The sequence below is a fragment of the Salvelinus namaycush genome, chromosome 8, assembly GCF_016432855.1.
Source record: "Salvelinus namaycush isolate Seneca chromosome 8, SaNama_1.0, whole genome shotgun sequence".
Taxonomy (NCBI): Eukaryota; Metazoa; Chordata; class Actinopteri; order Salmoniformes; family Salmonidae; genus Salvelinus; species Salvelinus namaycush.
The window spans coordinates 57176755-57202907 of NC_052314.1; the positions used below are offsets into that span (position 1 = coordinate 57176755).

At 42.6% G+C, this 26153-nt stretch overlaps 1 protein-coding gene across 5 annotated transcripts; it reads left to right on the top strand.

Annotated features, from left to right (window-relative positions):
• The first annotated feature begins 2167 nt into the window (after window positions 1–2167).
• LOC120052888 (FACT complex subunit SSRP1-like) lies at window positions 2168–24883 on the top strand. 5 transcript variants are annotated; one of them, XM_039000085.1, is made up of 19 exons: window positions 2168–2241; window positions 5701–5784; window positions 6014–6259; window positions 6621–6726; window positions 6817–7019; window positions 7939–8039; window positions 10197–10326; window positions 10503–10606; window positions 11237–11365; window positions 11826–11943; window positions 12101–12204; window positions 12381–12453; window positions 12977–13109; window positions 13938–13983; window positions 14214–14331; window positions 14542–14709; window positions 14984–15081; window positions 24084–24264; window positions 24405–24883. In XM_039000085.1, exons 2-19 carry the CDS (start codon window positions 5731–5733, stop codon window positions 24468–24470), a joined length of 2178 nt encoding a protein of 725 aa, XP_038856013.1. In that variant the 5' UTR covers window positions 2168–2241; window positions 5701–5730; the 3' UTR covers window positions 24471–24883. The 5 variants fall into 5 exon arrangements, with proteins under 5 accessions (XP_038856013.1, XP_038856016.1, XP_038856017.1 ...); XM_039000088.1 differs by having other exon boundaries at window positions 14545–14709; XM_039000089.1 differs by having other exon boundaries at window positions 6014–6199.
• Window positions 24884–26153: the final 1270 nt, after the last annotated feature.

Here is a 26153-nt window from a genome sequence, read left to right on the forward strand (position 1 = left end):
ACCGGCGATTTGCTGCAGGAGGGCGGAACCCCAACCTTGCCCTTGGCTCAGCGCTTGACCAATGGACGTGCTGTGCGACAGTCGTTTTTCGGATGATTGACTTTTAAACAACTCAATGGGTTCGGCAGGACACTCGATTCGCGTTACCCCCTGACCAATAGTAATGTCCGTCCAGCAAAATAGGCGGGACGTGTATTTAAAGGTAAAGCGGATAGCTTCCTCCCCCCAACGCCCATCTGTCACCAGAATACGTCTAACAGCTAATGAGTGACGTGAAATATCGGACTCTTACTAGAGTTCCGACTTTCCGACCTGAAGATGACTGACATGATTTGAGTTCCCAGTTGTTTTGAACGGGGCCTGTCTGGTCGCATATGTGCTTAAGGTACATATGTGGTCAGACATTATGTTCCCCAGCACCCCACCTCCTCCTTCCCTCCCTCTTTCTCTCACACACACCTATCTGCTCTGTTAGACGTCACGTTAACAGCAGTAGGCTATTGCTCGTCTGATGCAACACATTAACCTACATCATTTATTCTAGGCTCTAACTCAAATCACATTTTATTTGTCACATGCTTCGTAAACAACAGGTATAGACTAACACTTACGGGCCCTTCCCAACAATGCAGAGAAAAACATATAAGTAATAGAAAAATAGAATGTGTCACTTTCTACACAACCTAAGCAGGTAATAGCAACATCTGACTGTCCCTCTCTCTCTCTTCCTCACTCTGGTACATATACAATTTCAATTGATTAGTTTGAAATAGGTTACCTATACAAATATTTATGTAAATGTCTCAAAAGAGTACCCAATGTGTGACAGAGGCAGTGGTGTGTGTTTGTGTGTGTGACAGACCTAACAAAAACTGATATTTTGGTAGAAAAGGGTATTTTAATAAAAACGTGTAGTGTGATGGTTAGGAGTCAAACTGAACAAAAGCAAAACCACCTGAACTTTGGACATTCTACTTTTATCTTCTCTGTCTCTCCTCTTTCCATTTCTCACAATGGATAGTCACTCCACAGGCTGAAAGACAAAACAGTATGAAGACAATATTTTAACAACAAAATATGACAAATGTATAATTTCTCATTACTGTTATGCACAACATTACGTATGATACTGTATGGCTGGAATACATTTTTAATGGTCCAGAATCAAGTGTGTGTGTTTATGAGAGTTTTTTGTGTGTTTTTGACTGTGTGTGTGTGGTGTGTGTACAGTCTTAGAAAAAAAGGTGCCATCTAGAACCTAAAAGGGTTCTTCGGCTGTCCCCATAGGAGAACCCTTTGAAGAACCCTTTTTGGTTCCAGGTAGAACTATTTTGGTTTCCATGTAAAAACCCTTTCCACAGAGGGTTCTATATGGAACCCAAAAGACTTCTACCTAGAACCCAAAAGGATTATCCTATGGGGACAGCCAAATAACCTTTTTGGAACCATTTTGTCTAAGAATGTACATGCATTTGTGTGTGTGTGTGCATCTGCTTGTGCGTTGTGTGTGTACTATTCTGATCATAGTGTGTGTGTAGTCTGTGTCTGCGCTAAACAGCATATATCTGATCTCCTGAGGGGGGTTTAACCCATGCTGTGCAGCTCTCTCACACCACTGCAAACGACTGATACATGAGAGAGAGAGAGAGTGTGTGAGTACAGTGGGATTAGGAATGCTACTGTAGATCATATAACACTATGAGATACAGGAAGGAAAACAATTGGATTGGATTAAAACAATTCACAAAGCAATACGAAACAGGAGAGGAAACACTAAAACATTACAATGTGGGTTAACTGCCTTGTTAGTCCAACGCTCTAACCACTAGGCTATCTGCCGTAATGCAAACATTAGCTGCATAACAGGCAATTTAGGCGATATTTCGCCACCAATGCAAAGTGTTGTTAGCATTTCGTATGTATTGCTATCATATGACCAATTCTGCGCGTTTTCATAGGTTTCTTGCACTTGTGCAATTCATTGTGTGCAAAAACGTTTTATCAAACCACTGATATAGTTTTATAACATACTTGTTTGCAATTCTGTTCGATGTCTTTCCCCTTCGGTTTTGGTCTGATGATCAATGTGTAAGTTATCATGAAGAAAACAATCGAAACGCAAAAAAAAACGTCAAACGTAACACATACAAACCGTGATTACGTCACTTTCGATGCACACGACGCAAAGACTTGACTTTCTCCCCACGCACAACATTGCAAGTTGACAGCTACAACACAACGGTTAGTAATGTAAACATGACGTTATTCCACAGATCAACTATAATCGGTAAACACTAACATAATAATAGCACCATTATAGCATGCTGTACTATATTGCGTAAGAGTTTTTACATGTCATAAGGGTTATTTACATGTCTAAGTCCCAATTTGCTTGACAGCTGACAGCAACACATAACAAGCAAGTTTGGTTGGTTGTTATAATTTTCAGGCCTACTGTATTAAGTTGTTGAGACATGCAGTTCATACAGGCTTCCATATAAATCATTTAGATGTATTTAATTCAAGATTTAGGCCACTTCCTGCACATAAAATGTAAATCATTGAAACAATATATATTTTTTACAAATGTATATAAAGAGATAGAAAGATATATATTTCTATGAGTTTGTAGTTAGTTCATGCTATAGATAATTCAGTACGGTAGATACGGTAATAATATTATAATAATTATATATGCCATTTAGCAGATGCTTTTTTTAAGGCAAATTACAGTTTTGTGCATACACTTTATTTAGGAGTGATCCCGGGAAATCGTGCCCACCGTCCTGGCATTGCAAGCCCCATGCTTTATCAATTGAGCTATAGGACTAGTATAATGAAGGCAGACTCTCTGTGTGTGGTATTAGAGGGACAGTCCACCAAAAGTGTGTTTTTTGATCAGTTTAATAACATGCTTAGGGAATGTGATTTTGGGAAAGAGGTCATCTTAATGGGAGATTTTAACATTAATTATGAAGACAAGTGTTGTAGGAAAACCCTCAAATGGATCACTAATACCTTTGACCTTACACAGCTAGTTAAAGGGCCAACCAGGGTGACTTGTTGCTCTAAAACACAGATTGATTTGGTGTTCAGTAATAAACCAGAGAGAGTGACTAAATCATTCAATATGGTTACTGGGCTATCTGATCATAATCTGACACTTATAGCCAGAAAGCTGTCTAAGAGCAGGTTTAACCTCTCTACTGTTAGAAAGCCTGATCAACTAAGAATACCTAAGAGTGAATTAAGCTATTTTGAAAACGCAATTAAGGGAATTAACTGGAATGATCTCTTGTCCTATACAGACGTGGAAGCTGATAGTCAAGTTTTTCTATCCACAATCCAGACTACATTAAATGGTTTCCTAAAGAAAATCAAATCCAAACCTGGCCAAAAGAGCACTCTTCCTTGGCTAAATGGAGAAATCTGGAAATTGATGAAAGAACGAGATTATTATCTAAAAATAGCCTTAAGATCCAAATTAGAGCATGACAGACGTAGGTTTACCATGTTGAGAAATAAGGTGATGAAAGAAATCAGACAGGCCAAGGCAAACTTTTTTATTAACATAATTGGTGAAGCAAAGGGAAATTCTAAACTGATCTGGGAGAATCTAAAAAAGTTAACAGGGAAAGACCATAGTAACACTGCAAAAAGACTAGAAATCATGGTGAATAACAATCTAACACAGGATGCAGTCGAAATAGCAATAGCCTTCAATTCCTACTTTATTGACTCTGTCAGGGTACTGACACAGAACCCCTCCACTGGTTTCTTGGGCTCAGTGCTAGTAAATGATGCTCAACCTGTCTTCATCATAAGGGAGGTTTCTGAGTCAAAGGTGGACAAGGTGATTAGCTCACTAAAGAACTCTAAAGCCAAATATGTGTTTGGGATGGACTCTACCTTTCTTAAAAACTACAAAGAGTCACTCATTGGCCCCATTACTAAGGTCACCAACACATCTATTGGTCTCGGGGTGTTTCCAAGGGTATGGAAGTCGGCCATAATAACGGCCATCTTTAAATCAGGCGACCCTGCTGACGTGAGTAACTACAGGCCCATTAGTATACTACCTGTGGTGTCAAAGGTTGTTGAAAAGTGTGTAGCAGAACAACTGATTGCCCACCTCAACAACAGCCCCTTCACATTACACTCCATGCAGTTTGGCTTCAGAGCGAAACACTCCACAGAAATGGCCAACTGCTTTCTTCTGGAAAATGTGAAGTCCAAGATGGACAAAGGGGGCGTTGTTGGGGCTGTGTTTCTGGACCTAAGGAAGGCTTTTGATACTGTTAACCATGAGATTCTCATCACAAAATTGTCCAAGTTCAACTTTTCCCCCGATGCCTTGAGATGGATGAAATCATACCTTGAAGGCAGAACTCAGTGTCAGAGTGAGCAATGAGCTGTCGCCCACTCTTAGCTATGATGTGGGCGTGCCCCAAGGGTCAATACTGGGGCCCCTCCTGTTCAGCCTGTACATTAATGATCTGCCTTCTGTCTGTACTGGGTCTGAAGTTCAAATGTATGCAGCTGATACAGTGATATATGTGCATGGAAAGAGCAAACAACAAGCTGCACAAGAACTCACTACTGTAATGGTCCAGGTTACAAAGTGGCTCAGTGACTCGTGTTTGCATCTCAATGTGAAAAAAACTGTTTGCATGTTCTTCACAAAGAGGGCAACAGATGCTACTGAGCCAGATGTCTGTGTGTCAGGGGAGAAGCTCCAGGTGGTATCTGATTTTAAGTACCTTGGCATCATACTTGATTCCAACCTCTCTTTTAAAAAGCATGTGAAAAAGGTAATTCAAATAACCAAATTCAACCTAGCTAATTTCCGATTTATACGAAATTGTTTGACTACAGAGGTAGCAAAACTGTATTTCAAATCTATGATACTCCCCCACTTAACATACTGCTTGACTAGTTGGGCCCAAGCTTGCTGTACAACAGTAAGACCTATTCAGTCTGTCTACAAACAGGCTCTCAAAGTGCTTGATAGGAAGCCCAATAGCCATCATCACTGTCACATCCTCAGAAAGCATGAGCTCCTGAGTTGGGAAAATCTTGTGCAATACACCGATGCATGTCTTGTATTCAAGATCCTAAATGGCTTGGCTCCCCCTCCACTCAGTATTTTGTTAAACAGAAAACCCAAACATATGGCAGCAGATCCACAAGGTCTGCCATGAGAGGTGACTGTATAGTTCCCCTAAGGAAAAGCACCTTTAGTAAATCCGCTTTCTCTGTGAGAGCTTCCCATGTCTGGAATACACTGCCATCAGACACACATAACTGCACCACATATCACACTTTCACAAAATGCTTGAAGACATGGCTAAAGGTCAATCAGATTTGTGAACATGGTCCCTAGCTGTGTGTTGCCGCTTTCCATGTCTGTTGTCTGTAACTTGTGAGGTGTGGAAACACTTTGTTGCTTTTATGAATTTTGTCTTGCTGCTTTTTGTTCTATGTTGCTCTGTCTGTATGCTACGTCTTGCTTGTCCTATGTTGCTATGTCTTGCTTGTTCTATGTTGCTATTGTCTATATTGTAATTGTTTTTAATAACCTGCCCAGGGACTGCGGTTGAAAATTAGCCGGCTGGCTAAAACCGGCACTTTTACTGAAACGTTGATTAATGTGCACTGTCCCTGTAAAAATAAAAATAAATAAATAAATAAACTCAACAGTGGCTCCTGAGGACCAGAGGAATAGCTGCCATGGGCGATACACTGGAGTTCAGTGACATTTACCAGGAGGTCAAAGGGTCATGGGTGAGTGTGTGTGCATGCGTGTGCGTGTATGTGTGTAAGCGAAAGAGAGAGAGAGGACTCGAGGAGATGCTGTCTACGTGTGTTTCTGCACAGCAACACATATCTGACAATGCAGTCAACAGTTAAAAACTATTGCAAACTATTCTAAATGTGAGTGTGTGTCTATGTTAACTTCAGGTGTTGCTATACTGTATATGTATGTCAACACTATTTACTGTGTTTTCCCCAGAATGACGGCCGCCTGCGGTTCGGTAGACAGAGTGTGGTGTATAAGAGCAGTAAGACAGGGAAGGTGGACAGCATCCCAGCTGCGGAGCTGTCTCAGGCCCAGTGGAGACGTGTGTGTCTGGGACAGGGCATCAAGCTGACCACCAGCACCGGGCACATCTACAAATATGACGGCTTCAGAGACACGGTGACGAGAGGGATGGGAGGAAGAGAGAGGGATGAGGGGAGAGATGAGGGTAGAGGAGAGGTGAGGAGAGGAAAGGGGTGGAGGAGAGGAAAATAGGAGGGAGGGAGGTGAAGGAGGGTAGGAGGAGAGAGGAGAGAGATGGAGATATCGTTGAGGGGAGACAGAGAGATGGAGGGAAGGATGAAGGGGAGGGGGGTATGGATGATGGAAGAGAGAAAAAAGGAGAAAGGGGAGGAAACAGATGGAGAGGTGGAAAGAGGGAAGAATGGGAATGAAAAGAGAGTAAAGAGTGAGTTTGGAGTAGGAACGAGATCAGAGAGGAGTGTAGAATAGAATCATTTGAAACAGAAAAGTCAGCATGGAAAATAAACATTGTCTTCTCTCTCTTTCCACCCCTCTCCTCTCTACCCTCTCTCTCCAGGACTTTGAGAAAATCTCTGAGTACTTCAAAGCCCACTACAAAGTGGAGCTGTCAGAGAAGGAATTGTGTGTGAAGGGTTGGAACTGGGGCACCACCAAATTCTCTGGTTAGGACAAAACTACCACATATTCATGTTTTCAGAGGTAATTTTGGTTGTAACATTTTAGCTCCAACACAGTCTAGTTTCTGTCCCCAGGCCCTCTCCTGTCATTCGAGGTGAACGACAGCCCAGCGTTTGAGATCCCCCTGGCCAGCGTGTCCCAGTGCGCCACGGGGAAGAACGAGGTGACACTGGAGTTCCACCAGAACGATGAGGCAGAGGTGTCGCTGATGGAGGTCCGCTTCTACGTCCCGCCCGGGGACACTGCCACCACGGAAGAGGGGCCAGAACCCGTGGAGGTGGGAGGCTGTGTGTGAGTGTGTGTCTGGTATAGACTTGTAGAAAGGAAAAACCCACACTCACTGAAATATTCTTCAAGTTTGAATGAAACATTTTAGCAGCAGAGGTCAGAACAAACGTGATGGCAGCATTCGTCAACGTCTGCTATAGTCTTCCATATTAGTCCCGTATTCAGAATCAGATTCAGAAAACGTTAATGTCCTTAAGAGGCAATTCATTTTGCAGCAGTCAAAGTACATACAGACAAGATCACATATTAAAATGTAAAACACAACAACAGAACGAAGCATCTGATATTGACAGAATATTTACATGAAGTCGTCAGGATAATGCATAGCCTCTCATAGCCTCCAGTTTTATGGATGTTTTTTTGTTGTTGTTTTTTTTCTCCCCTTTTTCGTGATATCTAATTGGTAGTTGCGATCTTGTCTCATCGCTGCAACTCCGCAACAAACTCGGGAGAGGTGAAGGTCGAGAGACAAGCGTCCTCCGAAAAATGATCTGCCAAGCCACACTGCTTTTTGTACACAATGCTCGCTTAACCCGGAAGCCAGCCGCACCAATGTGTCGGAGGAAACATTGTCCAACTGACGACCGAAGTCAGCTTGTATTATAGATGTTTTGGCCTTTTCAGTCCTGCAGAGCAAACTCTTCCCCACAACAAACTTCAGTGTCAGGACTCAGTGACTAGACATCTCTGTCTGAGTAGTGAGACACTCAAACGGCTTGGACTGGCAGTGCAACTGAACTGCCACCAACCGTCAAGTGCAACTTTATTGGGATAAAAGTTCTACATGTTAAAACTGAAATACATGAGTATCTACAGGAGATTTGAACAAAAGTCTCTGCCAATGCCTCAAATTAATAAATGAAATGTTGATATTGTATGGAATGTAACATGTTTTGTCCTCCTCTCAGGTGTTTAGAGACAGTGTTCTGTCCAAGGCAGATGTGATCCAGGCTACAGGAGATGCTGTGTGTATCTTCAAAGAGCTACAGTGTCTCACGCCCAGGGGCAGGTACATATGCACACACCTTTACACACATATACACACTGAACATTACACACACACACACATATACACACACACCTTTACATACATACATACCTTTAAACACACACATATACACACACACCTTTACACACACACACACACCTTTACACACATATACATACACATCTTTACACACATATACACACACCTTTACACACATATACATACACACCTTTACACACACACAGCTTTATACACATATACACACACATCTTTACACACATATACACACACACACCTTTGCATACATATACACACACACACCTTTACACATATATATAGTTGAAGTCGGAAGTTTACATACACCTTAGCCAAATACATTTAAACTCAGTGTTTCACAATTCCTGACATTTAATCCTAGTAAAAATTCCCTGTTTAGGTCAGTTAGGATCACCACTTTATTTTAAGAATGTGAAATGTCAGAATAATAGTAGAGATAATTATTTATTTCAGCTTTTATTTCTTTCATCACATTCCCAGTGGGTCAGAAGTTTACATACCCTCAATTAGTATTTGGTAGCATTGCCTTTAAATTGTTTAACTTGGGTCAAATGTTTCGGGTAGCCTTCCACAAGCTTCCCACAATAAGTTGGGTGAACTTTGGCCCATTCCTCCTGACAGAGCTGGTGTAACGGAGTCAGGTTTGTAGGCCTTCTTGCTCGCACACGCTTTTTCAGTTCTGCCCACAAATTTTCTATAGGATTGAGGTCAGGGCTTTGTGATGTCCACTCCAATACCTTGACTTTGTTGTCCTTAAGCCCACGTTTCCTCCAGCATCTTCACAAGGTCCTTTGCTGTTGTTCTGGGATTGATTTGCACTTTTCGCACCAAAGTACGTTCATCGCTAGGAGACAGAACGCGTCTCCTTCCTAAGCGGTATGACGGCTGCGTGGTCCCATGGTGTTTATACTTGCGTACTATTGATTGTACAGATGAACGTGGTACCTTCAGGCGTTTGGAAATTGCTCCCAAGGATGAACCAGACTTGTGGAGGTCTACAATTTGTTTTCTGAGGTCTTGGCTGATTTCTTTTGATTTTCCCATGATGTCAAGCAAAGAGGCACTGAGTTTGAAGATAGGCCTTGAAATACATCCACAGGTACACCTCCAATTGACTCAAAAGATGTCAATTAGCCTATCAGAAGCTTCTAAAGCCATGACATAATTTTCTGGAATTTTTCAAGCTGTTTAAAGGCACAGTCAACTTAGTGTATGTAAACTTCTGACCCACTGGAATTGTGATACAGTGAATTATAAGTGAAATAATCTGTCTGTAAACAATTATTGGAATAATTACTTGTGTCATGCACAAATGTCCTAACCGAGTTGCCAAAACTATAGTTTGTTAACAAGAAATTTGTGGAGTGGTTGAAAAACGAGTTTTAATGACTCCAACCTAAGTGTATGTAAACTTCCGACTTCAACTGTACATACACACCTTTACACACATATACACACACACACACTGTACTGTATGCAAGGGCAGGTAGGCACACACAATCCTTATCCATGCCAAACTACACCTTCAGCTGGGGGTGACGGTATCAAGATGTATCCCTTTCATTTGTGACTTTATTAAACAGCTGAACATGTAACTGGGGATAAGTAGAAGCTGACGGTCAGGTCAGAAAGTGCTGGAAAGGAGATATGATTCTCTGCCATAGGGTTGGCTGTGTAGACACCTACGCCAAACTCTGCCACCCCTTTTCTATACCTAATCTACTTTTTGCCCAGACAAGCGTACAGACAAGCGTTCAGACAAGCGTCCTACCTACATGTACTAAATAACTCGACCAACCTGCACCCCTGCACATTGACTCTGTACCGGTACCCCCTGTATATAGCCTTGTTATTGTTATTTTTATTGTGTTACTTTTTATTTAAATGTTTCTATTTTTACATTAGTTTATTTAGTAAATATTTTCTTAACACATTTCTTGAACTGCATTGTTGGTTAAGGGCTTGTCAGTAAGCATTTCACAGTAAGGTCTCTATACCTGTTGTATTCAGAGCATGTGACAAATAACATTTGATTTGAAATATAAACCTCTTGCACTGTCACCCCCCTCTCTCTCTCTCTCTCTCTCTCTCTCTCTCTCACACACACTCACTCTTTCTCAGGTATGATATCCGTATCTACCCTAGCTTCCTCCACCTCCATGGTAAGACATTTGACTACAAGATCCCCTACACCACTGTGCTACGTCTCTTCCTGCTACCACACAAGGACCAGAGACAGATGTTCTTCATGGTGAGTACTACTGGTGTTTGAATAGTCATCATACGTAAAAACCTCCAGATTGCATACAATTTGTATACAAATGTTTGTCTGTCTCCCTCTCACCTTCCCTCTCTCTCTCTCTCTCTCTCTCGCTTTCTCTCTATCTGTCTCTCCCTCACTCCGCCCCTCCCTCTCTCTCTCTGTAGATCAGTCTAGACCCGCCCATTAAACAGGGGCAGACACGTTACCACTTCCTCATCCTGCTCTTCTCCAAGGAGGAGGACCTCAGCCTCTCCCTCAACATGACAGAGTGAGAGAGAGAGAGAATGAGAGAGAGAGAGAGAGAGAGAGAGAGAGAGAGAGAGAGAGAGAGAGAGAGAGAGAGAGAGAGAGAGAGAGAGAGAGAGAGAGAGAGAGAGAGAGAGAGAGAGAGAGAGAGAGAGAGAGAGAGAGAGAGAGAGAGAGAGAGAGAGAGAGAGACTGTTAACGGAGGGAATGAGAGACATTGGGGAGATAGAAATATAAGAGTATGAGAGAGGAAGAGAGAGAGAGATGCTATACCGGTACCCCCTGTATATAGCCTCATTACCGTTATTTTATTGTGTTTCTTTTTTTATGTCTTTTTTTTTTTTTACTTGAGTTTATTTAGTAAATATTTTCTTAACTCTATTTTCTTAAAACTGCATTGTTGGTTAAGGGCTTGTAAGTAAGCATTTCACGGTAAGGTCTACACCTGCTGTGTCCGGCACATGTGACAAATAACATTGGATTTGATTTGATTTGTAAGTGTACGAGAAGGAATGGTAAATGTTAAAAGATATTGATCAGATTAGATAACGAGGTTCATATTTCATGCCTTTTGTTTCATTTATTTCTATTGTTTGTCTTCCTCTCGCTCTCTCCTCTCTCCTCTCTCCTCTCTCCTCTCTCCTCTCTCTAGGGAGGAGGTGGAGAAGCGTTATGGGGGGAAGCTCAGTAAGAACATGTCAGGTTCTCTCTACGAGATGGTCGGCAGGGTGATGAAGGCTCTGGTCAACAGGAAGATCACCGTGCCAGGAAACTTCCTGGGGTAAACACTCTCACACACACACGTTTACACACACACACACACACACACACACACACACACACACACACACACACACACACACACACACACACACACACACACACACACACACACACACACACACGTATGCATGCATGCACATGCATACGCACACACACACACAGAAACTTCCAGGAGTAAACACACGTTCATACACACCCCTCTAAGACAAGACGAAACAACATGAATGTCAGCTGCGCGCAGTAGTCGACAAACTGTGCCGAATCCACATGTAAAATCAGCTGGAAACGAACGGAACATGACGTACGTAAGGGACGTAAGTTCTGTGGTCAGAGCCGATAGGACAGCCACCTGCTGCACACAGCCAACGTTTATATTGGTCTGCTTCGTCTCCATCACACTCTCATTACACTCTGAAATAGAACTTTCTCTTAAAACTCTCTACCTCTCTCCCCTCCAGTCACTCGGGCACCCAGTGTATAACGTGTTCCTACAAAGCGTCGTCAGGCCTGCTCTACCCTCTGGAGAGGGGTTTCGTCTACATACACAAGCCCCCCGTACACCTGCGCTTCGAGGAGGTGCTGTATGCCTTTTAGTTTTCCTTATGAGACATTCAAGTATCCCTTTTTTTGGAGGTTCTTTCATTCCTTCATGCGTAGGCCTACATTGGACGATAAAGTCATCTTCTACTTCTTCTACTCCCCCTCCTTCTTCTTCATCCATCCATCCATCCAGGTGTCGTGTGTGAACTTCGCCAGAGGCACCACCACCACGCGCTCCTTCGACTTTGAGATCGAAACCAAGCAGGGCACCCAGTTCACCTTCAGCAGCATTGAGAGGTGACGGATACACACACACACACACACACACACACACACACACACACACACACTAAACTCTCACACAAACACTCACACACACATACATGCACACACCTTTGTCATGTCTCTCACCTTTCACTTCATCCTCTCTCTCTATCTCTATCTCTCTCTCGCTCGTTTTATCTCTCCGTCAGAGAGGAGTATGGGAAGCTTTTTGACTTTGTGACCGCCAAGAAGCTCAGCATCAAGAACAGAGGATTCAAAGAGGTAAACATCTCACCTGTTCACCTGTAAACTACACTATTTCACTCTTTCATTAGATGTGCTTTCATCCCTTCATCCACTGACCTGTCCTCTCTGTCTCTCTGTGTTGTGGTCCGGTAGAAAAAGGTTGGTCCTGTACAGAGGTGGTGGTTTGGTTTTAAACTGCATGGTGTGTGATTTGGAAGAATGATATGATCAGGATTGGGGGTATTAATTGCATTGCCTGTCTCTTATGGAATTGAGGTGGGAGGGAGGAGTCTAAATCTGTGTGTGTTATTACTGATGATGTAGCAAATTAACACCTAACTTGGTAAGTGAGTCAGCATTTTACATTTTGTTCACTGTGTATATGTATATTCCCCAGAGTTAGTTAGCATCTTTACATGGGTTGTCTGCGTTTTACAATTAATGATATTGCTGTGTATTACTACAGTACTACTATGTATTTACTATGATACTACTGTGTATTTACTATGATACTACTGTGTATTTACTATAATACTACGGTGTGTTTTCGTCCTGTCAGGGTTTAAAGGGTAAAGATGACATGTTGGAGGACTCAGACGAGGACCAGCACGATGCCTACCTGGAGAGGATGAAAGAGGAGGGCAAGATCAGAGAGGAGGCCAATGACAGCGATGACTCCGATGGAGAGAGCGGTGAGTGACAGGAGGCTTGGCCAATCAGAGGATGAGAACAGTGAGTGACAGGTATTGCTGAGCGATTATTTAGGTTGTTTCAGTTTGATTATTAAAAAATAATCACGGTTTTTGATTTTGGTTTAGATATTTTTTTTAAACATATGCATTATGTGGGTTGAATGCTGTAACAACACAGAATAAAACAATGAATAAAAGTCCCATGATGGTAGTGACTGTTCATTACTGCTGATCACTTATTAACCATCATTTATTCACATTACTTCACTTTAATAAAATATTTCAGTTGTTGTGTATATTACATTTGTTTTATTTGATTAGTTTATTATTTCATTCCAAGTCATCATCTCATCTCTATAGAGCTGCTGCCTTTGCGGTCTGACATATTTGAGTAGTTCTTCAATGTAAATAAGCCATACTTTTTCCACCATACTTTTAAAACCCATTATCAATCACTTATATTATGTATTTTTTTAAATACCTCGCCAAGCAACTGCTCTCTACCCCTCTCGATAACGCATTATTCTGTGTCTGCCCTGACCGGACAAGTAGGCGCGCAATGGATCATGGTCATTATAGTTAATTACCATGTTTACTGCACTAAACAGTGTAGAATATTGGCCTGTTGGAAACTACAACTCTTTACTACATCACACAGTTCGGGCTTGACCTGATTTATCTCTAGAGTAACTGCACATTGGGATCACAGAAAAAAACAGAAAGAAATGGAACTCAAATAATTGAACCGATGTCAGTCAATTAGTTCAGAGGGTGAGAGCGGTGAGTGACAGGTCAGGGCCAATCACAGTTCTTTCTCTTGTCTTCCAGATGAGTCTTTTGACCCTGGAGAGGAGGAAGATGACATAGCGGAAGAGTACGTATTAGTTTTCAATCCATCACTCCCTTATCTTTACCGCTTTTTATCAGTCAATCTCTTTCACATTCCCTTCTCTCTTCTCATCCTGCCTCCCTCTCTCTCACTCCCTCTCTCTCTCTCTCTCGCCTCCTTTCTTTCACTCTCACACTTTCTCTTTCTCTCCCCCTTCACACTCTCTCTCTCCCCCTCCCTGTCTCTCTCTCTCTTTCTTTTTCCTTCTCTCTCAGGTATGACAGTAAGGCATCAGCCAGTGACAGCAGTGCAGAGGGGGGAGACAGTGACAGAGAGAAGAAGAAGAGACCAGCCAAGAAGGCCAAAGTAGTGAAGGAGAGGAAACCACGCAAGGTAAAGGAGGGGGGAGAAGAGAGAGGGAGGAGAGGTAAAACTAAGTACCTCATCTGAAATGAACCCTCCCTTCCTTTTTATCTCTCAACCTCTCTCCTTATTTTTCCACTTTCCTCTCTTTCTCTACCTTCATCTCTGTTTTTCTCCCTCTTCCCTTCCTCTCTCCCTCCCACTTTTCTCCCCTCTCCCTCCTTTACTCTCTCTCCCTAGAAGAAGCCGAAGGACAGTGGCGCCCCCAAGAGGCCGATGAGCGCCTATTTCCTGTGGCTGAACGCGAGCCGCGAGAGCATCAAAGCAGAGCACCCTGGGATATCCATCACAGAGATCTCCAAGAGGGCCGGGGAGATGTGGAGGGAACTGGGGAAGGAGCAAAAAGTGGTGTGAGAGAGGGAGGGGGAGAGGGAGAGGGAGGGAGAGAGAGAGAGAGAGATACCAGTACTGCAATTGTCCTCCTCTCATCCTTCCCTCTTGTCTTTCTTTTGCTCTCCCTTTCATTAGTGTGTGAAAATGTAGTACATTGTAAAATACATCTTGTTGACTTATTGACTATCTCTGTCTTTCTTTTTCTCCGCCCCATTCCCATCTCTCTCTCTCTCTCTCTCTCTTTCTCTTTCTTTCACTCTCCCTCTACCCTTCTCTCTCTGTCTGTCAGGAGTGGGATGGGAAAGCGGAGGAGGCGAAGAAGGACTATGAGGTAGCGATGAGGGAGTACAGAGAGAGTGGAGGAGGATCCTCTGCCCCCTCCAAAAAGTACAGTATCATGTCCCTGTTAAACACCTACAGTTGAAGTCGGAAGTTTACATACACCTTAGCCAAATACATTTAAACTCAGTTTTTCACAATTCCTGACATTTAATCCTAGTAAATATTCCCTGTTTTAGGTCAGTTAGGATCACCACTTTATTTTAAGAATGTGAAATGTCAGAATAATAGTAGAGAGAATGATTATTTCAGCTTTTATTTCTTTCATCACATTCCCAGTGGGTCAGAAGTTTACATAAACTCAGTTAGTATTTGGTATCACTGCCTTTAAATTGTTTAACTTGGGTCAAATGTTTAGGGTAGCCTTCCACAACCTTCCCACAATAAGTTGGGTGAATTTTGGCCCATTCCTCCTGACAGAGCTGCTGTAACTGAGTCAGGTTTGTAGGCCTCCTTGCTCGCACACGCTTTTTCAGTTCTGCCCACACATTTTCTATAGGATTGAGGTCAGGGCGTTGTGTCGGCCACTCCAATATATTGACTTTGTTGTCCTTAAGCCATTTTGCCACAACTTTGGAAGTATGCTTGGGGTCATTGTCCATTTGGAAGACCCATTTGCAACCAAGCTTTAACTTCCTGACTGATGTCTTGAGATGTTGCTTCAATATATCCACATAATTTCCCTTCTCATGATGCCATCTATTTTGTGAAGTGCACCAGTCCCTCCTGCAGCAAAGCACCCCCACAACATGATGCTGCCACCCCCGTGCTTCACGTTTGGGATGGTGTTCTTCGGCTTGCAAGCGTCCCCCTTTTTCCTCCAAACATAATGTTGGTCATTATGGCCAAACAGTTCTAATTTTGTTTCATCAGACCAGAGGACATTTCTCCAAAAAGTACGATCTTTGTCCCCATGTGTAGTTGCAAACCGTAGTCTGGCTTTTTTATGGCGGTTTTGGAGCAGTGGCTTCTTCCTTGCTGAGCGGCCTTTCAGGTTATGTCGATATAGGACTCGTTTTACTGTAGATATAGATACTTTTGTACCTGTGTCCTCCAGCATCTTCACAAGGTCTTTTGCTGTTGTTCTGGGATTGATTTGCACTTTTCGCACCAAAGTACGTTCATCTCTAGGAGACAGAACGCGTCTCCTTCTTGATTTTTGGCTGATTTTGGCTGATTTCTCTATATATTCCAATGATGTCAAGCAAAGAGGCATTGAGTTTGACGGTCGGCCTTGAAATAAATCCACAGGTACACCTCCAATTGACTCAAATTATGTCAATTAGCCTATCAGAAGCTTCTAAAGCCATGACATCATTTTCTGGAATTTTCCAAGCTGTTTAAAGGCACAGTCAACTTAGTGTATGTAAACTTCTGACCCACTGGAATTGTGATACAGTGAGTTATAAGTGAAATAATCTGTCTGTAAACAATTGTTGGAAAAATTAATTGTGTCATGACTTGCCAAAACTATCATTTGTTATCAAGAAATTTGTGGAGTGGTTGAAAAACGAGTTTTAATGACTCCAACCTAAGTGTATGTAAACTTCCGACTGTACATACTACGCTCTTACAAAAAAAGGTTCTGGATAGAATCAAAAAGGGTTCTATGCTTGCTTCATACAGTGCATTCGGAAAGTATTCAGACCCCCTTCACTTTTTCCACATTTTGTTACGTTGTAGGCTAAAAAAAAGGCAGCCAGCTTGGAGTTTACCAAAAGGCACCGAAAAGACCCTCAGACCATGAGAAACAAGATTCTCTGGTCTGACGAAACCAAGATTGAACTCTTTCGCCTGAATGCCAAGCGTCATGTCTGGAGGAAACCTGGCACCATCCCTACGGTGAAGCATGGTGGTGGCAGCATCATGCTGTGGGGATGTTTTTCAGCGGCAGGGACTGGGAAACTAGTCAGGATCAAGGGAAAGATGAACGAAGCAAATTACAGGGAGATCCTTGATGAAAACCTGCTCCAGTGCTCAGGACCTCAGACTGGGGCGAAGGTTCACCTTCCAACAGGACAACGACCTTAAGCACACAGCCAAGACAATGCAGGAGTGGCTTCAGGACAAGTCTCTGAATGTCCTTGTACCCGATCGAACATCTCTGGAGAGACCTGAAAATAGCTGTCCAACCTAGCTGTCCAACCTGACAGCCATCCAACCTGACAGAGCTTGAGAGGATCTGCAGAGAAGAATGGAGAAACTCCCCAAATACAGGTGTGCCAAGCTTGTAGCGTCATACCCAAGAAGACTCGAGGCTGTAATCACTGCCAAAGGTGCTTCAACAAAGTACTGAGTAAAGGGTCTGAATACTTATGTAAATGTAATATTTCAGTTTTTAAAAAATTATACATTTGCAACATTTTCTAAAAACCTGTTTTTGCTTTGTCATTATGGGGTTTTGTGTGTAGACTGATGAGGGGGGAAAACTATTTAGTCCATTTTAGAATAAGTGTCACGATCGTCTTCGTGAGAGAGAGAGGACCAAGGCGCAGCGTGTGAAAAATACATCTTCTTTAATGAAGGGAAAAAACAACCACTTACAAAATGAACAAAACAAACGATCGTGAAGCTAAACAGAACTAAGTGCACAACTGCAACATAGAACATAGACATAGACAACACCCCACAAAAGCCTACTGCCTATGGCTGCCTTAAATATGGCTCCCAATCAGAGACAATGAATGACAGCTGTCTCTGATTGAGAACCAATCTAGGCAGCCATAGACATAACTAGACAACTATACTCTACTTTGCCCCATACACATACAACACCCCATAGACACTACAAAACACATACATTCCCCATGTCACACCCTGACCTAACTAAAAAACATAAAGAAAACAAAGAATACTAAGGCCAGGGCGTGACAATAAGGCTGTAACGTAACAAAATGTGGAAAAAGTGAATGGGTCTGAATACTTTCCGAATGCACTGTACATGGCTTCTACATGTACACCGAAACCTGAACTATAGACCTCGGTTTAAAAGTTGACAGTGTTTTTACTTTTATTTTATTTTGAATCCTGCGGCTCTGTTGGGCTAAATTGCTGTGAGCGCCACTATCTATCCCGGTATCCTGCCAGATTCCGTATAGGGGGAGAGACGAGAAAGCCCAGCTAGCCTAGCTGGCTCAGCGGTCTCAAATGGAGGCCGCTATCTAACGCAGGAACTGTGTTTACTTTGCTTTGTTCCGGGACAATGTGGACCACGCTGACTTTCAATGTAGCAACTGCTTGCGGAGGACTACAGGAGCAAAGCAGCTACTCTTAGCAAGCAAGTAGCAAGCCTACATAAGCTACTGGGGAACCCACGCCCAACTACTTTTTATTTTTCTTCCACCCCAGTAGCCGGACGCCGCTCTGGTCTGGTGGTAGTTTCGCCGCCATGTTGCGGCTCTCCACAGCTGACTGGCCGGTGCTTGGCAGGGTTACATCCCCGAAGGGGTCTCCCCCTTTCCTAGAGAACGGAACTGTTCTCGACCCAACCAACCAGCCATGGAGTTACGTCACTCGCCTTGGAAGTCGAAGAAGGTGTCCTCTGGCAATGGGGGTCTCCATGAGATGTTGAGCCCGGAACTGACACAGACCAAAAACAGATTTGCCGCCCTGGATCCAGAGGTTCCGGCGCCTTCGTCCTGGGTGGGTTCCCAATCAAGATCCTATCCGGAGGTAGCTGCGTCTTCGTCCTCTGTTCTGTCTCCCTCTCCAGTGGCTTCTACCTCGTGTTCAGATCCTCGGATCAGACTGTGAGGCTGCCTGAGAGACCGGCCCATTCGACATCGCCAGCTGTCATCATAGGCAGCTCTATGGTGGGAAACATCTCGGTTCCCAAGGCAAAAACCCTGTGCTACCCAGGAGCACGAGTACAGAACATAACAAGGCTGCTTCCAACTGTTCTACCACAGATGGCGGGAGCTGACACTGTCGTAGTCCATGTGGGGTCAAACGACATCAGGAGGGCTAGCTTGGAACATTTGAAAATGGATTTTAAAGAACTGATTTTAGCATTAAAATAATTTCAGGTCCAATACCATCGTTGGGCCGCGGGTGTGAAAGATTCAGCAGACTGCTGGCATTACACATCTGGTTAAAAGACTACTGTAGCTCTGCTGGAGTCACTTTTATTGATAACTTTGACACCTTCTGGAAACAGAAGATACTCTACAGGAATGACGGAGTCCATCCAAATCATCTTGGCTCCTGGACTCTGTCCACGCATTTCAAGGCTGCGTTGAAACAATGACTGGTAAATGATCCAAGACCAGCTCAGTTAATCCCTAACATTGTGACAATAAGTCGTCATAATGCTGCGTCAAATGTACATGATTTTAGGGGCATTGTAATTTAATTGATGTACCCCTAATTGCACCGAATACATCTGTTTATCCTACAGCTATTGTAAGCAGTAATCATGAGCCTATAAACCAGAGTTACACTGTTAGCACTGAGGCGGTGTACAATAGTAGGAAGACCACTTCATGCAGCTCACCCTGCACTATCAGCTCCAATGTAAATAACATGAGTAAGTCTACCTCTGATAAGCTTCCCAGTAAAGCATTAAAAACAATCAAGCAACCCATAAAAGTGCTAAAAATAGACCATATTAACATATGTAGCCTAAGAAACAAGGTCCATGAAGTCAATAACTTGCTTGTAACAGATGGCATTCATATTCTGTGTCACGCCCTGACCATAGTTTGCTTTGTATGTTTACATATTTTGTTTGGTCAGGGTGTGATCTGAGTGGGCATTCTATGTTGTTTGTCTGTTTCTGTGTTTGGCCTGATATGGTTCTCAATCAGAGGCAGGTGTTAGTTGTTGTCTCTGATTGGGAACCATATTTAGGTAGCCTGTTTTGTCATTGTGGGTTGTGGGTGATTGTCTATGTGTAGTGTTTGTGTCAGCACAATTGGTATTTAGCTTCACGGTTGTTTCTTTGTTATTTTGTAGTGTTCAGTTTTTCCATTAAAATGACGAACACTTACCACGCTGCGTATTGGTCTTCCGATCCTGCAAACTTCTCCTCCTCAGACGAGGAGGAAGACGACAGCCGTGACATTCTGACTATCTCTGGAACACACTTAGATAATACCTTTGATGATACAGTGGTAGCAACACATGGTTATCACATCTACCGAAAAGACAGAAATGCCAACGGAGGTGGTGTTGCAGTATATATTCAGAACTACATTCCTGTAAAGCTTAGAGATGATCTAATGTTAAATACTGTTGAGGTAATATGGCTACAGGTTCGTCTACCTCACCTAAAGCCCATTATTGTGGGAAGCTGCTATAGACCACCAAGTGCTAACAGTCAGTATCTGGATAATATGTGTGAAATGCTTGATAATGTATGTGATATCAACAGAGACGTATATTTTCTGGGTGATTTAAATATTGACTGGCTATCATCAAGCTGCCCACTCAGGAAAAAACATCAAACTGTAACCAGGTTGCAAGTCAACCTGCCAGGGTAGTTACAAACAGCACAGGAATTAAATCATCAACATGTATTGATCACATCTTTACAAATGCTGCAGATATTTGCTTTAAAGCAGTATCCAAACACATAGGATGTAGTGATCACAATATAATAGCCATATCTAGGAAAACCAAAGTTCCAAAGGCTGGGCCTAATATAGTGTATAAGAGGTCATACAAGACATTTTGTAGTGATTCATATGTTGATGATGTAAAGAATATTTACTGGTCTGTGGTGTGTAATGAGGAGCAACCAGACGCTGCACTTGACGCATTTATGAAAATACTTATTCCAGTTACTAATAAGCACGCATCCATTAAGAAAATGACTGTAAAAACTGTTAAATCCCCTTAGATTGATGAGGAATTGAAAAATTGTATGGTTGAGAGGGATGAGACAAAAGGTATGGCAATTAAAGTCTGGCAACCCAACTAATTGGCAAACGTACTGCAAAGTAAGAAATCATGTGACTAAACGAAAGAAAAATAAACTACACTATGAAACAAAGAAAAATTATATAAAGAATGATAGTAAAAAGCTTTGGGGCACCTTATATGAAATTTTGGGGGAAAAGCCAACGCTCCATCATTCATTGAATCAGATGGCTCATTCATCACAAAGCCCACTGATATTGCAAACTACTTTAATGACTTTTTCATTGGCAAGATAGGCAAACTTAGGGATGACATGCCAACAACAAAGGCAGGCACTACACATCCAAGTATATCGAACCAAATTATGAAAGACAAGAATTGTACTTTTGAATTCCGTGAAGCCAGTATGGAAGAGGTGAAAAAATGATTGTTGTCTAGCCACCAGGGTCTGACAATCTGGATGGAAAATTACTGAGGATATTAGCAGACGATATTGCCACTCCTATTTGCCACATCTTCAATTTAAGCCTACTAGAGAGCGCGTGCCCTCAGGCCTGGAGGGAAGCTAAAGTCATTCCGCTACCCAATAATAGTAAAGCCCCTTTACTGGCTCAAATAGCCGACCAATCAGCCTGTTACCAACCCTTAGTAAACTTCTGGAAAAAAATGTGTTTGACCAGATACAATGCTATTTCACAGTAAACAAATTGACAACAGAATTTCAGAATGCTTATAGGGAAGGACACTCAACAACCATAACACTTACACAAATGACTGATGATTGGCTGAGAGAAATTGATGATAAAATTATTGTGGGGGCTGTCTTGTTAGACTTCAGTGCAGCTTTTGACAATATCGATCATAGTCTGCTGCTGGAAAAACATATGTGTTATGTCTTCACACCCCCTGCTATAATGTGGATAAAGAGTTACTTGTCTAACAGAACACAGAGGATGTTCTTTAATGGAAGCCTCTCAAATATAATCCAGTTAGAATCAGGAATTCCCCAGGGTAGCTGTTTAGGCCCCTTGCTTTTTTCAATTTTTACTAACGACATGCCACTGACTTTGAGTAAAGCCAGAGTGTCTATGTATGCGGATGACTCAACGCTATACATGTCAGCTATTACAGCGACTGAAATGACTGCAACACTCAACAAAGAGCTGCAGTTAGTTTCAGAGTGGGTGGCAAGGAATAAGTTAGCCCTAAATATTTCTAAAACTAAAAGCATTGTATTTGGAACAAAACACTCACTAAACCCTAAACCTCAATAAATCTTGTAATAAATAATGTGGAAATTGAGCAAGTTGAGATGACTAAACTGCTTGGAGTAACCCTAGATTGTAAACTGTCATGGTCAAAAGATATTGATGCAGTAGTACCTAAGATGGGGAGAAGTCTGTCTATAATAATGCGGTGTTCTGCCTTCTTAACAACACTATCAACAAGGAAGGTCCTACAGGCCCTAGTTTTGTCGCACCTTGACTACTGTTCAGTCGTGTGGTCAAGTGCCACAAAAAAGGACCTAGGAAAATTGCAATTGGCTCAGAACATTGCCGCACGGCTGGCCCTTGGATGTACACAGAGAGCTAATATTAATAAAATGCATGTCAATCTCTCCTGGCTATAAGTGGAGGAGACATTGACTTCATCACTACTTTTATTTATGAGAGGTATTGACATGTTGAATGCACCGAGCTGTCTGTCTAAACTGCCTTAATTTTGCTGGACCCCAGGAAGAGTAGCTGCTGCTTTGGCAGCAGCTGATGGGGCTCCATAATAAATACAAATACATCTGCATTTCTTGCTGTTTGGGGTTTTAAGCTGGGTTTCTGTATAGCGCTTTGTAACATTGGCTGATGAAAAAATGGCTTTATAAATCCATTTGATTGATGAAGATTCAATATAGAACCAAAGTTGGTTCCATATAGAATCCTGTAGGAAACCCGAGGGTTCTATATGGAACCAATTTTGGTTCAGTGAGAAGAAGCCCTTGGGTTCTGATCAAAGAACCCTACAAAGGGTTTTATATTGAACCTTTACGGGTACCATATTCATGGATTGCATGTTTCGTCACAATATTGTTTTGAACGTTCATTTTGGACTGATGCCCGACTGAGCATTCAGTGCATTACAGTGGCTTAGAAATACAATGGCATTCAAAAGGAGACAAATAATTAGTAGGAAAAACTTTTGTCATCATTTCGATGTCACCAGATTGACTTTAGATGCAGCTAGCTAGCTGGCTAAGATTGAGGAGAGGCCATCGGATTTGAGCTCGCTAATGTTAGCATTGCTAGCTATTTTTGACAAACTTTGCCAGCTAATGACAACATTGCAATCTGTCTAAAGTAAATTTGACGACATGATAATGCTGGCAAAGTTGTTTCCTACTAAATATTTGACTACTTTAGCAATGTAATTGTATTTCCAGGCGCTGTAATGTAATTCAAACCCAACAGTAGTTAGCCTCTGTCCAGAATGACTGGGCTTATCACCACTTTAGGGCACCACTATGGCACCACCGAGTGACGGAGGTGCAACCTATGAATATGAAGCAAGCACTAGAACCCTTTTTGGCTCTATCCAGAACCTTTTTTTCTTAGAGTGTAGATACAATTGATGCACTACTTGTATATAATTTGCAGTATATATAACGTGGGGTGGTTTCCCAGACCCAGATTAAGCATACTGCTAGACTAGAAATAATTTCTAATTGAGATTCTCCATTGAGCATGCTTTTTGATCCAGGACTAGGTTTCTGTCACGTCTGCTCCCGCTTCCCCTCTCTGGCGCTCGAGGGCTCCCGTCATTACGTACACCTGTCACCATCATTACACGCATCAGCGCTCATTGGACTCACCTGGACTCCTTTACTTTGTTGATTGCCCCTCTATATCTGTCTGCTCCCCAGTTTGTTGCCCGCGTCAGCATTATTGTCGTTTTGTTTTCCCCTGTCCAGACGCTGTCCGTATTCTGTTCCTGTCCGTGCTTCATTAAATGTTCACTCCCTGTACTTACTTCTCGTCTCCAGCGTCGGTCCTTACAGTATCATAGATTATCATGAGTTTTATCAAGAGTTTTGCTGAACATAACAGCAAAAGGTGCATCATATTTGAAGTATTTTTGTCTGAGTGTTTACTTATTTAGCATGTCTTTAATCTATCACTTCCTCTTTTTCATGTGTTCAGGGAGAGGAAAAAGAAGGGAGGGAAGAGTGATGAGAAGAATAAGAAGGGGGCGTCTGGTGGAGGGAGGGAGCGAGAGAGGGAGAGGACGACAGGAAACGACAGCTTTAAGAGCAGGGAGTTTATCTCCAGCGAAGAGAGCTCCTCAGAGTCAGACAGAGGCAAGGGCAAACGCAAACGCAAGGTGAGGACACATATGCACACACACACAATGTACTTCACATATAAAACATTTTGCTACAAGTATGACATTTCAGACAATTGTTTTGTTTAATCATGTTCACGCCTCTTCTTTTACCCTCTCTCTCCCCATCTCTCTCTCAGGGTTCAGATGAAAAAGAGGAGGAGGTGGCCTCGACCCCACCCAGTTCCGACTCAGGATCAGACTGAGGCGCGCCTGAGAGGAGAGAGAGAAAGAGAGGGAAAAACATGGAGAGGGAAAAGAGGGAAAAGTGTGGAGAGGGGTTGTGAACTCTCTACCGCCCTCCGTTCCTCTCTCTCATACGCTCATTCTATTCTATTTTAAAGCACAGGAATCAAGTATGAAGATAATTCATACCGATGTATTCAAAAATATTCTGTCCGGGAATTGTAAAACTATCCCCCTCATCTCAGGAAGCGAAATACTGATTTTAGCCCAGTGCAGAAATCCCATAACCTGACCAGTGTCATGACTACATTTCCCAGCTACACATGCATGACACTGTCTGTTGGTTTAGGCTGTGAACAACTCAGGTAAAAACCCTTGCCTGCTGTGAAATGTAGTTTTCCAGAATATTACTAAATTAAATATTATAAGTAAATGCTCTTTTCCATGTCTTGAGTGTTTTGGTGCTGACTGGCGTAAATGCTGTCTTTCATATAACGTTACACATGTTCATAAACACAAACACATAAACAACCATTTGCTATTAGCGAAGCACAATAAACATTCTATGGTTATTCCACGTGGTTTAGAAGGATGTGTTGTGTTGGACTGAATTAGAGGAAGGAGGGGGGCTGTGGTTTCAATATACCATGGTGTGGTCAACTATGAGCAGTGAGAATGACGGGGAGGACCGGAGAGAGGGATGGATGGAGGAGGCCTGTCTTTTATGTGTCTGTGCGTAGTCTGATACTGATGACAAGCGCTCTAAAGGATATCAATTCTCTCTCCCCTCTCCTCAGCCAAGCACAACATCTATTTTCTTGTTCTTTCTCTCTCTCACACTCCCTTTTGTTCCCCCTCTCTCAGTTTCTCTGCACACCCCTCTCTCCAACCACAACATCTTCTGTATATGACAGCTACATTGTTTATCTACCACAACACTTACCCTCTTCTCTCTACATACTAGCCCTGGATTGATATACCTTTAAACAGTAGATATATTTTTTATTGTCACATACACCGGATAGGTGCAGTGAAATGTGTTGTTTTACAGGGTCAGCCGTAGTACAGCGCCCCTGGAGAAAATTTGTGTCGTGCCTTGCACATCGACAGATTTTTCACCTTGTCAGCTCGGGTATTCGAACCAACCTTTCAGTTACTGGTCCAACGTTCTAACCGCTAGGCTATCTGCCGCCCTTTCCATCATGTCCTTTGTTCTTTTTTGTTGTTTCTCTCTCCCCTTATCATTGTCTGTTCTCCATCCCCTTCTCCTCCGTCTTCTGTCTGTCCTCTCCAGCCCTCTCTCTCTCCTTCCTCTCAGACCACTTACTAGGTAATCTAATTGAAGGTGTGGATGAGTTTTATTTATCATCTATTAAGTCAATTTCCTTTCTCTCTCCATCTCTTTCTCTCAGTCTCTCCCCCAGCTGTCTTTCTTTTTCTCCCCCTCTCTCTCGTTCTCCAATTTCTAAGGAAATCTAATAACAAGTTGGAAAGAACTTCCTAGTATCTGTATTCTCTAACGGCGCCACAATCATCATTATGACAAATATAACTCTCTGTGCGCGTCCCAAATGGCGCCCTATTCCTTATATAGTGCACTACTTTTGACCAGGGCCTATAGTGTGTAATTTGGGACTTAGCATCTGTCTCTCTCTTAGCCCAGAGGGTTATGGTGTACTGTACACTTAACAGGGTCATGCCAT